Below are 14,596 nucleotides of genomic sequence, written 5' to 3' on the forward strand. Positions count from 1 at the left end.
TTTGGATCCAAATTTGAGTCCAAAAAATGAGTCTCCACTGCTGATGCTCTAAGTGAACCTGACCTGACTTCTTTCCTGTTTGAATTCATCTCCAAATAATGCTGAAGGTGTCATTTTCAATTTCATGTTTTTAGTAATTACATCCAAATTTACAAGATGGTCTTGTTACTTGCGGATCAAAACAACTTGGAAAGCTGAGTCCATGTGGATGAAGTCATCATACCTTTTTTTTTTTTTTTTTCTTTCTTTCTTTTTTAAGGGACTGAAATTCATATTTCTCATTTTAGAATTCTTTTAAAATTCACATTATATTTTTTTTAGTAATTTAAATTGGGAGCTTCTATTCATACCTCCAAAATTGGCATTTGGACCTCTTTCTTTTTTCAAGTGATAGTTGACTTTGTCAACTCATGTCAAATTACCAATAAAGACACAAAAGAGAAAAAACAAAAATTTAAAAAAGTCTTTTCCCTTTTAGAGGTATGAAATCAACAAATATTCATCGTCATGCCATTTTTTCCCTTTTGTTTTTGTTATGATCTTCATCCTTACCAAGCAGCGGAGAAATCAACAGACCAGTTCCTTACTTTGCAGTTCCTCGAGTCAATTTCGGATATGCAATATTCTCTAACCAAAACACCAACAGACCACTTTCGCTTAAAATCATACTCATCCATTGGAGCGTACTGTTTGAGCTAATATATGAAATGAGGGAATCTTAGGAAGTTGAAAAAATGAACTGCTCTTAGCCTCTAAAGATGCGTATGCCTACAAAATACAACAATAAGCAGGGGGGGGGGGAGAGAGCTATCAATTGAAAGATTTTTTTTTTTTTTTTCAGCTTAGTTATATCAAGAGTAAAATAATATTGTGAAACGTTCAAAAATTGATGGAGGTCTAACTACCGATTTTGGAGGTATATGAATAGAACACTCTAAAAAAAAGTTTTTATTGATATTATTGGATGATGGGTATTATGGGAAAATTAGGGAGGTGTAGATAAGCATATTGGTTATTTGTAAAAGTAAGTTGGAGGTCTAAATATCAATTTTAGAGGTATGAATAGAAGCTCCCTTCATTCAAAACGGAGAGAAACAAAGAATGATTGTACAAAACCGAGACTAGTCATATACGCAATTACGCATCCCCAGCAATAGTCATATAAGTTGTGCTGGGTCAACTTCTATCATGATGTAAGACAAAGACTAGTAATCAATGAAGAAAGAACCATTTTCCAAATTTTGCCAATCAAGTCAACCAATTTCCAGAGACTTGCTTTGGAATGGACTGAAGCAATTCCGTTGCTGTTTCCATGATTATACATACGTAGCTTCCAAAATCCTTTTGCTTCAACTATGTTGACTTTAGAGCTATCAATTGAAAGATTTTTTTTTTTTTTTTTTTTTCAGCTTAGTTATATCAACAGTAAAATAATATTGTGAAACGTTCAAAAATTGATGGAGGTCTAACTACCGATTTTGGAGGTATATGAATAGAACACTCTAAAAAAAAGTTTTTATTGATATTATTGGATGATGGGTATTATGGGAAAATTAGGGAGGTGTAGATAGCATATTAGTTATTTGTAAAAGTAAGTTGGAGGTCTATTAAGTGAGGAGGTCTAAATACCAATTTTGGAGGTATGAATAGAACCTTCCATTTAAATTTTGTCTTTTTTATCAGAAGTTAAATAAAAAAAGAAAGAAGTGTGGATTACAAATTTAGAGAGTGAAATTCTTTCACATTTTTTTACTAGAAATGATAATTTTATTGAATAATATGGTAGTACTACAAGAAACTTGTCAAGGTCATGGCCTTGAATAAATAAGTCATCATACATAACATTATACTAATACAATGAAGCTTTAAAAAATCATAGAAATTCAGAGTAAGTTAAAAAATATAAACCAACCTCCATACCCAATTTAACTATGTGAACACCATTACTACGTTGAAACTTATGACTGAGTCTCCTTATATTTGAGTGCTACTCCTTTTTCTTTACAACCTATTTTTCGTGAAGCAAACTGTGTTGTCCATAGATTGGCACATCCTCCTATTTTTCCATAGCAATGTGTTAAAGTGTTTGAAAGCTTTTCCAAGCGATATTGAGAAACGTTTGCTATGACCAACCCTAGGTCGATATTGAAAATTTGGGTTCAAGAAATGTACTACAAACAAGAGACCAACAAGTTATCTGGTATATATCTAACTAAGTAATTATCAAGTTATAAACGTATTTCGAGATAGAGAAATAATACCCGCTGCATGCAATGGATGACTAAATGCTTTATCGCATCGATTATTGATCATGTTAGGCACCCATTGTTCCATCATGAATTCTCCACCCAGATTTGTCTTTAGGAAATTTCTTCTCATTAGGATTCCACTCCTCACTCGGATTTCCCTCAAAGGGACTCTTCACCAGATTTGCTTTGAGGAGATTTCTCCCCACCCATATTCGCCTTGAGGAGATCTCTTCTCCCACAGATTTGCATTTAGAGAATTACTTCTCACCTAGATTCTCTTTGAGAGGATTTCTCCTCACCCAGATTCGACTTGAGGGGATTTCGCTTTACCCAAATCTACATTCAGAGGTTTTACTTCGAGGTATTTTTCCCAATCAAGTTAATTTGCCTCTTTATTAGGCCATATACTAACTAGAAAGTAGAACCGTTGTTAGAATTTTACAACCTGACATAACCTTCATATTTCGTAATGTATGTTTCTCTGTGAATAACTGAGTTTTTTTGTTTTGTTTTTTGTTTTGTTGTTTTTCGTTTTTTCCATAAAATTTTACAGACATTTCTTCATATTATCGAGATATATCATAAATATCTTATATATAGAGGATATTTGACGATATCGGAGAAATTTTGCAGAAACGATGGAAGATAGATATTTTCCTTCTATAATATATTGATCCCTCCAAAAAGGAGATATCGGGGAATATATTGGAAATATCGTAGATATTTCAATCCTTGGTTCTTGATTTGATGAGGGTTAAGCAACTCTGAAAGATGAGAATTTTCTTAAGTCACTCTTAGAGTTTCAAATAAAAAATTGAAGACCAAAAGAGAGATTCACAGACCCTTACTCTACCCTCAATCGGACACCCGTTGTGCGTGTTGATCTTTGATTCAATCGGCTTTGCTTTCTTTGCTTATATTTTGATTGTCTTTTGATCTAGTTGTTTCTTTAAAGGGGTCTTAACTTCAGGTCTCTCTCTCATGTGCGATCTTTTTTATTTAATAAATTATTTCAATTGCATATATATATATATATATATATATATATATATATATATATATATATATATATATATATATATATTCTAATTTGTCAATTCTAGTTTTCATCTCTTGACTTGATTTCATTGACTACCCAAACGAAGAACCCGTCAAACCCATCAAATAAAACATTATACAACAGATTAAGCAAGTTAGACCTGACTTCGTTCAATGAATTCCTCTCCAAGAAATGTGCAATGTTTCCTTTCCCCGATTCAGAAGATGGTGATGGTCCAGTTGCCTAAATTATCTGAGTTTTCTGCACCGTGGAAATAACTTGGAAGCTGAGTAGAGTCAGCTCATGAAGTCATAATCAGATAAGTTGGATATTTTATAACATTTTCTGAATAGTTGGGTGTTATTAACATGCCGGATCTTCAAATTATTACAAGTTGCTGTCATTGTTTATCATTATTAATCTTCTTGATTATGAGGCTGACATTTCATACCCCAAAAAGCTGACTCTACTATGGAATTAAAAATCACAACTTATTGGATTATATGTAATAACATACTTGGAGGACGTTAAAGTATGTTATACACAAAAATCACGTAGGCTTTGATTTGGTCAAGGTAAACAGAATTTGCAGACTTTGTATTCGCTTCTGGTACTCTCCACAAAAAGGATGATGATATCTCTGAGCTACTCATTATGAAGAGAATTAAGTATAACAAGACATCGTTTCAGATACTTGATCATGTATTTTAAACCAAATTTTGCGTCTGTTACAATCAGCACACTGAGTCTTGTATTTTGGTCAGCCATACCATTCATTTCATATAAGTTTCTTCACAGAACAATGAGTAGTACTATCATCCAATAGCTTGCAAAAGATAAACATGGAGAACAGGAAACTATCAAAACCTGTTTGTTTTTTGATTCTTTGTTCAAGTATTTCCCTGGTCATGGCAATGGGAGAGAACACAAGCATCTCAGTGAATGTGGGTGTTATTCTTGACCTTGATAATTCACTGAATACAAAAGTTTGGTTGAGCTGCATAAAGATGGCAATCTCAGACTTTTATACTTCTCATGGTCCCTCTAAGACGAGACTGGTTTTGAACATTAAGGACTCCAGAAGTGAAGTTGTGGATGCCGCTGCAGCAGGTTCCCTAATTTTTTCTCTTTTCAATGCTTCAATTAGATTAATTTGCAATAGTTCTTAGTAATTATTTTTCTTGTTTGCTATTGATCAAACACAGCTTTGGACCTGATAAAGAATGTTCAAGTGGAAGCAATAATAGGACCCAAATCTTCAATGCAAGCCAACTTTGTAATTGATCTTGGAGACAAAGCTCAGGTGCCCATAATCTCATTTTCAGCAACAAGTCCTTCCCTTACCTCCCTTCAAAGTTCGTTTTTTTTCCGAGCTGCACAAAATGATTCCTCTCAAGTCAAAGCCATTAGTGCAATTATTAAAGCTTTTGGATGGAGAGTAGCTATACCCATCTATGTAGAAAATGCTTACGGCGAGGGGGTGCTACCATCCTTAGTTGATGCCTTGCAAGACGTTCGAGTCCGTGTCCCTTACAGAAGTGCCATTCCTCCGACAGCCACAGATGACCAACTTGCCCAGGAACTTTACAAGTTAATGACGATGCAAACAAGAGTCTTTATCGTGCATATGTACCCCTCGATTGGGTCTCGGCTTTTCGCCAAAGCAGATGAGATAGGGATGATGAAGGAAGGCTACGTTTGGATCATGACCAATGGGTTAACTAATCACTTGAGTTCAACAAATGCTTCAATCATCAATTCAATGCAAGGGGCACTAGGTTTGAGGACTTTCGTACCAAAGACGGAAGAGCTTATTGATTTTAGAAGTCGTTGGAAAAGGCAGTTCCAACATGAAAATCCAACCATCATTGATGTTGAGTTGGATGTGTTTGGACTCTGGGCTTATGATGCTGCTTACGCATTAGCCATGGCAGTTGAGAGTGTTCGCACTACCAGATCACTCTTTGGCTCCCAAACCACAAATGCTTCCATCAACTCATCAACAGATCTCGAAACTCTCAGGGTCTCTCCGAGTGGTCGTGAACTTTCTCACTCCTTGTCAAGTACTAGGTTCAGAGGCCTTGCGGGAGATTTCAGTTTCTTCAATGGGCAGTTGCAATCTTCGGTGTTTGAAATAGTGAATGTGAATGGTGACGGAGCAAGAGGAATTGGGTTTTGGTCACCACAGTGTGGACTTATGAAAGATATGAGCAAAAAAATAGATGCAAACAGTTCATACTCAACTTCTAAATCTGACATGGGACCGATAATATGGCCAGGAGATTCTTCCTCAACTCCAAAGGGATGGGAACTTCCCACAAATAGCAAAAGGTTGAGAGTAGGCGTTCCTGTGAAAGTTGGTTCTCCTGAGTTTGTGAAGGTGGTGCATGATCCTGTCACTAACAGAATAGATGTCACTGGGTTCTGTATTGACATGTTCAATGCTGTAATGGAAGGGTTACCGTACGCTGTTACATATGATTTCATTCCCTTTGCAAAGCCAGATGGTACTAGTGCTGGCACATACAATGATATGGTCCATCAAGTTTTTCTTGGGGTAAAATCTTTCGAATTAATCTCATTATCATTATGACTATTTTAGAGTACATATTTTTTGGTCGAAAGTTATAGAATTAAGTTGGGTATCTTAAGTTCTCTGTCACCATATATTAGGTCTGCATCTGACCACGTACTCACTGGCTGTGGTTTTTGGAACTTCTATATGTTATCATAGCAAGCAATCCATGTTTTAGATCACTTTTGAATTAACTCTATGCCATGTAGGCTTTAGAAGTAGTCTGTATTATTCTGGATTTTCACCATACAGTTCAGGGCTCGATTTTGAGATTATAGAATCAGAGATGGCCGGAGAGGGGAGTTTGATCACTTTCTATAGATACTAATGAGTCGATTTTAATCTGTTAGAATTTTGAAATGACCTTAATTCATTTGAACAGAATTTCGATGCTTTGGCCGCAGCTACAACAATTAGAGCGATCAGATCTTTGTATGTTGACTTCACATTGCCATACACAGATTCAGGTGTAGTAATGGTAGTGCCTATGAAAGACAGCAAGAGCCGCAATGCATGGATTTTTCTAAAGCCTTTGACATGGGACCTCTGGCTTACCAGTTCTTGCTCTTTCATCTTCATTGGTTTTGTGATTTGGGTTCTTGAACACCGGATTAATGACGATTTTCGTGGGCCTCCATCTCACCAAGTTGGCACAAGCATATGGTTTTCTTTCTCAACAATGGTTTTTGCACAGCGTAAGTAGTACAAAATTAGGACCATCAGCCTACTTTTAAATTTGATTTTATTTGAGTTGATTATATCTTGCCTCCCCCCTCACATGTACATCCAAAATCATTTATGCCTTATCAATTTGCAGGGGAAAAGGTTGTTAGCAACTTGGGTAGGTCTGTGGTGATAGTGTGGGCCTTTGTGGTGCTGATACTGACTCAAAGTTACACAGCTAGTCTGACATCGCTATTAACACTCAAACATCTGCAGCCAACTTGTACGGATATAAATGAGCTTTTAAAAAATAAGGAGTCTGTGGGATACCCGAAGGGTTCTTTTGTCCGTGATCTTTTGATAGAAAAAGGTTTTGATCGTTCTAGGATTAAGTCTTATACATCACCAGATGAATGTGACCAACTTTTGGAACACGGAAGCGCAAAAGGTGGTATTGCTGCTGCTATAGATGAAACGCCCAACTTGAAGCTTTTTCTTGCAAAGTACTGCACCAAATACACCATGGTTGGCCCAATTTTTAAAACCGATGGCTTTGCCTTTGTAAGTCTCTCTCTCTCTCTGCTCTCTCTCTCTCTCAATGTTATAGAGCTCTTTACCGATGTTAATGGATCATACTACATACAGTCTTACTTTTGTTTTGGTGTATGTATGTAAACAGGTTTTCCCCAAAGGTTCGCCTCTCGTTCCAGATGTTTCAAGGTCGATTTTGAACGTGACTGAGGGAGAGGAAATGAAGAACATCGAAAATAAATGGTTTGGAAAAAAGGCCACTTGTTCAGTTACCAACCCAATGCTCTCGGATTCCAGTAGCCTTGGGGTTGATAGTTTTTGGGGTCTTTTCCTCATTTCCGGGTTCTCTTCATGTTTAGCTTTGATCTTATTTGCAACATCTTTCTTTTTTAGGCATAGACACATCCTTATAACAATTCGAGGCTCCTCTATTTGCAGAAAAGTTGGAGTCCTGTTTAGAGTCTTTGACGAAAAAGACATCACCTCCCATACTTTTAGAAACAAGAATTTAGGTCGTGTTGAACCCTCGGCCTCACCATGCAGTATTTGCCAACCAAGTCCATCAAGCCAGCATTCAAACCATACAGATATACAAGAGTCCCCTTTCTTCAGAGAAGAAAGAGCACTTGTTGGTCAAATTTGAACCAATACTCTTTGATATCAAGAAAACAATTAATACAAGGTAAAAGTAATTTTCACAATTTTTATACAATACTGAATTTTCTGATTTTGTCATGTCATCCATGATACCCATGACACTGTAATATAACAGTAGCATATAATTTGTGGTTGATGTTGTTCTCGTAAATTCGAGAATACATATAGGACGACGTCCTCTCTAGAAGGAGATTGTATATATATATATATATATATGATTTTTCTCAGGTAAGGATGTCCTTACCTAAGGTTTAGGTACGGATTTGGTGTTTTCACCCACTTTCCGATCACATTTTTACATCTTAACCGTTCAGTTTTTAGGTCCTAATGTATAGATCACCTCTGCAAAATTTCAGCCAAATTGGTAATCGTTAAAGGGTCCAAAACTGTAATTTACACGAACGGACCGAATCTGTCGAACCAGAACCGTTCGTATTTATAATGGTAAATTGCTGTTTTTGATGCCTTAACGATCACCAAATTGGCTGAAATTTTGCAGAGGTGATCTATACATTAGGACCTAAAAACTGAACGGTTAAGATGTGAAAATGTGATCGGAAAGTGGGTGAAAACCGGAAATCCGTACCTAAGGCTAGGTAAGGACGTCCTTAGTGTAGCCGGACTGATATAGGATTTTTCTCAGGTAAGGATGTCCTTATATATATATCTCTAACTTATGTGTGTGTGTGTGTGTGTCTATATATATATATGATCAAAGAGAAAAATTCAGTCACCGTCCCCAAACTATGCTGCCAAGGCCAATTTGATACCCGAACTCTCAAAAGTATCAATGTGATACCCAAAGACCTATTTTGACATCAACGTGATACTTCCGTCCAAAATATTTGACTGTGCCGTCAACTTGATGACGTGGCAAGGGTAAAATTGTCTTTCTTTACTAATTAATTATAAAAAATAAAAAAAGAATAAAAAAAAACAAAGCAAAACAGATGAGCTCTCTCTCTCTCTCTCTTCCTTTCCCAATCTGATCCGCTCTCCTTTCTATCACTGGGAATGGATTTTTGGATTTATGAAGAACAGCCGAAATGGAGAAATTTTTTTTTTTTATCAAAAGTGTTTGTGGCTTATGAAGAACAGTCGGAGTAGCGAGAATCGCTGCTGATGTCGGTGACAAGGAGGAGACTCTGGGCCAGAGAGCTGAGGTGGAGGTGGAGGTGGACGAAGTACTGGTCAGAGCTGGTGGAGGAGAGAGAAGCCGGACGAAGTCGAAGTCAATCTCTCCAAAAACAAGTTCGGCGGCAGCTTCGGGTTTGATAACGGTTCGGTTTCCTCAGTCCAGAAGCTCATCTCTCCAGCAACAGGTTCACCAACTCAGGGAAGGAACCAGAAAATTAAATTGAGGGGGGCTAAATCTTAGGTTGCCAAGTTCTTCCTCAAGTTTTTTTTTGGGTTCTTTTGGAAGATTTGTCTTCGCTAAATCTTAGGTCGCCAAGTTCTTTTGGAACCAGAAAATTAAATTGAGGGATAAAAAATAACGAAGACAAATTGGACTCTGTCTGTTCTGCTGTGTTTTTTGGGTTCTTTTGGTTAATACAGATCGGGTTATTTTGGTTCTTTGTCTGTTCCTCTGTGTTCTATTGGCCGATTAATCTTTGTGTTCTTTTGTTCAATTAATCGGTTTCAGGGCGACCTCGTCTTTGGTATCCCGCCAGCACCATCTTCCTCTTCCACCACTCAAACAGAAATCCATCTTTTAGAAATCCATCAAACAGAAATCCATTTCCCAAATTCCAACACCAAAAGCTATCCATTTCCCAAATTCCAACACCAAATTTGCACAAACAATCACAAACCAGTTTGAAATCTACAACTTACACCCAAATTTGCTCCGTCACCACTCTGCTCTGTTACCGTCGATTCCTCCAACCGGCCCGGCTCGCCACCGAACGGCCAAATCTCTGCCAGGCTGTACCCCGCCGGGTTCATCGCCAAGAAAGAAGCGTCGTTAATCAGTGGAGGATCCATAGGAAAGCAGAGAGTGTAGTGTGTTTCCTGTGTGAAGTGAGCTGATTTTGGGGAGAGGAGGAGATGACATAAAAGAGAAGAAAACAGAAGAAAAGGTGAGGAGAATAGGGAGGAAAAGATGAGGATGGCCGACAGAAAAGAGAAGAAAGAGATGAGGAGAAAAAGACAGAAAATATGAAGAGGGGATGACAGAAAAGAGAAGAAAAGTGCAGAAAAGGTGGATTTCCTTATGGATTTGAAGATCAAATTGCAGTGGGTTTGGTTGAGGTGGAGAGGATCTTGGCAGCGTTGGTGATGGTTTGGGCGAAGGAGAAGGAGAGGAGAGAGAAGAAGAAGGAGACTGAGGTTTAAGAAGAAGCAGAAGCCATTTTCTTTGATTTCTTGAGAGGAGGAAAAGGAGCGAAGCTTGCGGCGGAAAAAAATCCCATAAGAAGAAGAAGAAGAACAAGAAGAAGAAGAAGAAGAAAATAGAAGAAAAAGAAATGAAAAGAAGAAGAAAAAAATTAACAAAAAAAAAGGGTAAATTGGTCATTTCATTTTTTTTAAGGACTCACGTGCTTGCCACGTCATCAAGTTGACGGCACCGTCAGAGATTTTGGACGGAAGTATCACGTTGATGTCAAAATAGGTCTTTGGGTATCACATTGATACTTTTGAGAATTCGGGTATCAAATTGGCCTTGGCAGCATAGTTTGGGGACGGTGACTGAATTTTTCTCATGATCAAAAGCAAACAAGATCCAATGGAGAGGGAGAAATCCCTTAAACAACCAACAACTAATTTGTTTAAAAGAAAAGCAGTTGCAGCTGACAAAGGAAGAAAATTGTTCCAGGTTGCAAAATCTACTGATCGATGATCTCTTGCTGCAATTGCGACATCTGCAAAATTAGCCTCCCTTAAAACAAGCTTGAAATGAACAACTTCAACTTCCTTAAGAAGGATATAATTCCTTCACCAGGAATTTAAATCTCCAAGGCCCTTGGATTTTGCCAATGACACTACTTGAACCCCATGTAACCATTTGAAACTGCTCGGTAATTTGGTAGAACCCTTCCCTTTATGCAACACAGCTAGCTTCAACCACCACCACATCTGCATATATAACCAATATTTTAGAAGAAGCTTACAAAATAGAAAGCACGTTTAAAGGATTGAACATGCTTTGATACCAAAGTAGAATAAGAGAATTCAATATTCAGGATTGTTTTCGATATATTATTCTTCTCACAATTAGAGTTATATATATGAGTGCTTCTATTCATTTTTTTTTAGAGTAATAGTCAACCATTTTATTAAAAATAATAATAAGAAAAATTACAACTTGCAGACGTAGAAACTACATCAAAATATAAAATGATAAGAAAAATACTAGATGCGACAAAGCATCGGAAATAAAACCTAGCAAGGATACTAAGAGATGCAATTAAGCATTTGATGAAGCACCAGACAGAATCCGGGCTATGTAAAACGGTACTAATAGTATGGTCGACCATACTTCCACGCAAACAAATGCGTCGAATAGAGGGTAACCTTCTATCAAGGCAACCGGCGGTAGTGTGATCGACCTTGCCTACTCCACGCAAATTAATACGTTGAATAGAGAGCCATCTTTTATCTACGTAACCAACACACCAAATCAAATAAGCAGAAGTATTTATGGCCCTTAAAAAGTCTCCTGGATCCCAAATGCGAACCCCAACAACATCGGGTTCATACACAAATTGCAAAATCTCAAGAGGATAGGCCCAAACCCTGCTTGAGAAATCCAAAATGGCAGAGGCCCAGGTCCACGGGAAACTCCTATGGACACCCAAAATTCTGGACACCCAACCCCTCCCTGACCTCTGCCCCGACCGCTGTTCCACCACCCTTCGCCGGAGACTGACTTTCTCAGCCCCATCTGATTGACACCAAGCGCCGCCCTCCACGCCGGTCTGCCTCGACACTGTCAACATCTTGATTGTTGCGCCGCCATCACCTTCTAACAGCTGCACTTCCATCATTCGCTGGAGACAATCCGAACCCATTCTGACCAGATCTGGGACGCGCCGAGCGCCAGCAACTCTTCCCCATTCACACCGCCATGCCAACCCTAGCCACAACCCCACCAAACCAGACCCAGATCCGTTTAAATCCAATTTCAGCCGTGCCCTTCTTGGACGGAGATGGCTAATTCTCGGCGTCATTCCGATCCAGCCCAATCGCGCATCCTCTTCTCCACCCAGACAAGAGCCACCACGAAAAGACAAAATCTGAGAACACGAAGATGTCGCCGGCAAGAATGCGAGCCATGGACGATTAGGGGACACGGTATGAACCGTGCGCAAAGATAACGACGCCGAGATCGGTGCCGGAAAGGTACTCCATTGATGATGGAGAAAGGTACAGAGAGGCCAAGAACGACGCTCTCCCAACCCTAGCAGAGCGCTAGGTATTTTAATCAAAAATGCTGAACAAGTGCTTCTATTCATACCTCCTCATTTAGTTTTTAGACCTCCTCTGATTTTTGTAAAATTTTTAATCTCCATTTTACCCTGTGTGAAAAAGGAAAAAAAAAAATTATTCCAATATAGTCGTCTCTCTACCCTTGGTATGCAACTTTGATCACAATGAAGAAAGCTCAAACGGGTGGCACCATACGAATTGCATTTCCTATAGCAAAGCAAGATACATAAGTCTAGATGCATTGATTGTTTTGTATTGGATCTGATATCGTGAAGACTGGGAAAAACTAGAATATGGATTTCTTTGTTTCTATGCCTTTTGTGAAATGAGAGAGAGAGAGAGTGTGTCACACCCCGAATTTAGAATAAAGATATTCGAATTCGAAACGCGACAGTTTGGTATCAGAGCGTAAGGTACATATTTGGTGACAGTCAGTACTACTCGAGTGATGACCCGTCTGCAGCGGATCCCCATCATATACTCTTCGGTATTGACATAGTCATTGGGTATGTGGAGTGTTAGGTGTCATCTAGAGCGTTAAGTCGTCAGAGCATAGGTCGGCTCTGTAGGAGAAGTGTAGGAGTTTTGTGTAGCTTCTTTGAGTTGTAGTCTTTGGGGGAATGAGAACCTCTGGATTGAACTCTGATTGAGTCGGCAATGAATGTTTCATGGAAGTGATGTCCTTTTGTACGATTGAAGTTGGTTGGTTAGGGTCATGGCGTTTGACCTATGCTTGTATCTAAAGTTGGTACGAGTATTTGACCAGTAGTTGTTGTCATTTTCTTGAGTTGGATCGGCAAATGTTTTGGGTTGGAAGGCACTTTGCGGTTATTGGTTGATTGGTGATAGTGTTGTGATATTTGACTCTAGAGAACGAGTCGGTGTTGACATTGTAAGTTCAGTTTGTTTGTTGCTTAGTCTAAATGAAAAATTTTATGTTTATTCTTCTTGTGCTTGTTGAGTTTCGCGTTTCGGATTTGAATTTATTTATTCAAAATTCGGGGCGTGACAGAGAGAGAGAGAGAGGAAGCCTTCTACAATTTGATTTTTTTCTTCTTCTTGATCCATTGCAATCTGATATTTTTTTTCTTCATGATCCATTTGAGGGAAGAGAGAGATGACGACTGGTGCAATCTAATTTTATTTCATTTTTAATTTTGTTGATTATAAGGGTAAAATGGTGATTCAGTTTTTACAAAAATTGAAAGAAGTCTAAAGACTAAACGAAGAGGTATGAATAGAAGCACTCTATATATATAAGCACAAGTGATATTCTAATAAGAAACAATCTTCCTATAATTACAAGATATTCTAAATAAATAAGGATCCCTACAATAAATACATGATATTCTAATTAAATAAGGATCCCTACAATATAGCGATTTTACAAATTAGGGTTTCAAAGTTTCAAATTTAGGGTTTTGACTTTTAGGTTTCAGGGTTAAGGCTCGTGCTGATAAACGTGTTTTAGGAAATAGAAATATGAAGGAGAATTATTTATACTTTCATTGACAATATGGGTCTTTTTATATAGAAAATTACAAACAAAGAATCTGCATCTTACAAGGAAACTGAATCATACAATGATTGAAATATCTCAATAGATATCCGCAAAACTAATCATATTACAACTCTAACAAGTAATTAAACTTTAGACCATACACACAAATTAGATGTCCTTAAACAATGAAAACAATAAAATTGCTAACCGTACAACAGTACAAAAAACATAAAAAGTTTTTTGCTTCGATTCAGTTTTCAGCTTGGTTGTTTTTTCAATTTTGCAAACTCACCTCTACATAAAACCATTGTCACAATTTATTAAAATAAAGATAATATTAGAAAGTTATAGTCAAAAGGCAAAAAATCACAAATAGTCACTAAGTTATGACTCATTTGACACTTAACTCACTGTATTTTCAACAATATCACTTAACTCACTCATTTTTACATCCGTCTTTCACTTAACTCACTGCCGTTAATTCTACCGTTAGAAGCCGTTAAAATTGAGGGTATATTTGTCAAACCGCTTAAAATACATTTTTAATTTCAAAAAAATTCTAAATTTATTAGATTTTTTTTCAATTTTTTTTTTAATTTCTGAAATTTCTAATAAAATTTTTTTATTTTAATTTAAGTATAATTTGAAAAAAAAATTGTCTTTTTTTTTTTTCAGATTTTTTTTTAAATTTAGAAATGCATTTTTTTTAGTGTTTAGAAAAATATACCCTTAATTTTAATAGCTTTTAACGATAGAAAGACGGATGTAAAAGTGAGTGAGTTAAGTGATATTGTTGAAAATACAGTGAGTTAAGTGTCGAATGGGTCATAACTCAGTGATCATTTGTGATATTTTCCCGGGGAAATGCTCATACACCCTAAAATCACCAACATACTTCCCATACACCCCACGAACTTATTTTTATGGGAAAAAAATATAAACAGTACCAA

At 37.3% G+C, this 14,596-nt stretch overlaps 1 protein-coding gene across 1 annotated transcript; it reads left to right on the top strand.

Moving 5' to 3' along the window:
- Nucleotides 1-3,822: 3,822 nt before the first annotated feature.
- Nucleotides 3,823-7,905, top strand: LOC133738681 (glutamate receptor 2.8-like). Its single transcript, XM_062166262.1, has 5 exons — nt 3,823-4,398; nt 4,494-5,845; nt 6,246-6,558; nt 6,681-7,087; nt 7,206-7,905. Exons 1-5 carry the CDS (start codon nt 4,131-4,133, stop codon nt 7,698-7,700), a joined length of 2,835 nt encoding a protein of 944 aa, XP_062022246.1. The 5' UTR covers nt 3,823-4,130; the 3' UTR covers nt 7,701-7,905.
- Nucleotides 7,906-14,596: the final 6,691 nt, after the last annotated feature.

This window comes from Rosa rugosa, chromosome 3 (assembly GCF_958449725.1).
Source record: "Rosa rugosa chromosome 3, drRosRugo1.1, whole genome shotgun sequence".
Lineage (NCBI taxonomy): Eukaryota > Viridiplantae > Streptophyta > Magnoliopsida > Rosales > Rosaceae > Rosa > Rosa rugosa.

What these genes read in the sequence shown, in the direction of transcription:
- LOC133738681 (XM_062166262.1), top strand. Translation starts at nt 4,131, where the DNA reads ATGGAGAACAGGAAACTATCAAAACCTGTTTGTTTTTTGATTCTTTGT. An exon ending in TCCATCAAGTTTTTCTTGGG is followed by an intron (nt 5,846 to 6,245) that starts GTAAAATCTTTC and finishes TCATTTGAACAG; the next exon opens with AATTTCGATGCTTTGGCCGC. An exon ending in AACAATGGTTTTTGCACAGC is followed by an intron (nt 6,559 to 6,680) that starts GTAAGTAGTACA and finishes ATCAATTTGCAG; the next exon opens with GGGAAAAGGTTGTTAGCAAC.